Raw genomic sequence first — 813 nt, forward strand, 5'->3', positions numbered from 1 at the left:
TCCAATGTTCTTTTCCCTTTGCTCATCACACCAAACCCTTTATGAATGTCACTCCAAGCCAAACAATCGATCCATAACTGTGACCTGGGGCCTGACACAGTACCTCCCCAGAGAACCAAGAAAAACAGGAAAGACCTTCCAGCTAAACAATGTTTCAAAATTAAGCCCTGTTACCTAGAGGAACAATGCAAACAGGTTGCTGGTGCAAGGAAAGGAAAGAAAATACCTCCTCACCGTGGCCAATGCCAACATAGAAGGAGTGGTGGGGTCTGGAATTCCAGAGAGGGCAGAGAATCATGCCCCTGAATAGCCAAATTATTTGTGTAGAGCACAAATAGTTTGCAATTTAGGCCTGCACTGCAATGTTGTCAGCTTTGGCCGCAAGCTTTGGCATTAGAATGAAAATGGAGATCCATTGAGGAAAGCAGAGCCACCCCTCCCAAAGCAGGCTCCAAGTGCAACATAACAAAATGAAATTAGGAGATGCTGGGTCCTGCCCCCAGAATGAGGGGTGCAAAGAGGGAAGACTGCACTGACCCAGGGGTCCCATCACAGGGAGAGGGGAAAATGTTACAGTCAAGGACCTGCAGCCCTTCAACAGGGAAGGAAGACACAGGAAAGGGAGTGGGAAACAGCCTCAGCTCAAAATTTCCTTAGGGCTTTCTAAGGAAAAAGCCACAGGAGTGTGTTGTTGCAAGGAAAGGAAAGAAAGTACCTCCTCATCGTGGCCAATGCCAATGTAGAAGGAGCGGCGGGGTCGGTAATTCCTCCTCAGCAAGAATTCCAGAGCTTGCAGAATGCCCTGCAGGAAAA

The 813-nt window shown here is 48.2% G+C and overlaps 1 protein-coding gene across 2 annotated transcripts in view; it reads right to left on the minus strand.

The window, feature by feature from the left end:
• PM20D1 (peptidase M20 domain containing 1) overlaps window positions 1–813 on the minus strand; it is an 11,531-nt gene that overhangs the window by 7,864 nt on the left and 2,854 nt on the right. For both annotated transcript variants that reach the window (XM_031062905.1, XM_031062904.1), the window contains exon 3: window positions 716–802. In XM_031062905.1, the coding sequence (XP_030918765.1) occupies window positions 716–802 (87 nt within the window). The remainder of the gene's footprint in view (window positions 1–715; window positions 803–813) is intronic.

Source organism: Geospiza fortis, unplaced genomic scaffold (genome assembly GCF_000277835.1).
Source record: "Geospiza fortis unplaced genomic scaffold, GeoFor_1.0 scaffold391, whole genome shotgun sequence".
NCBI classification, from domain to species: Eukaryota; Metazoa; Chordata; class Aves; order Passeriformes; family Thraupidae; genus Geospiza; species Geospiza fortis.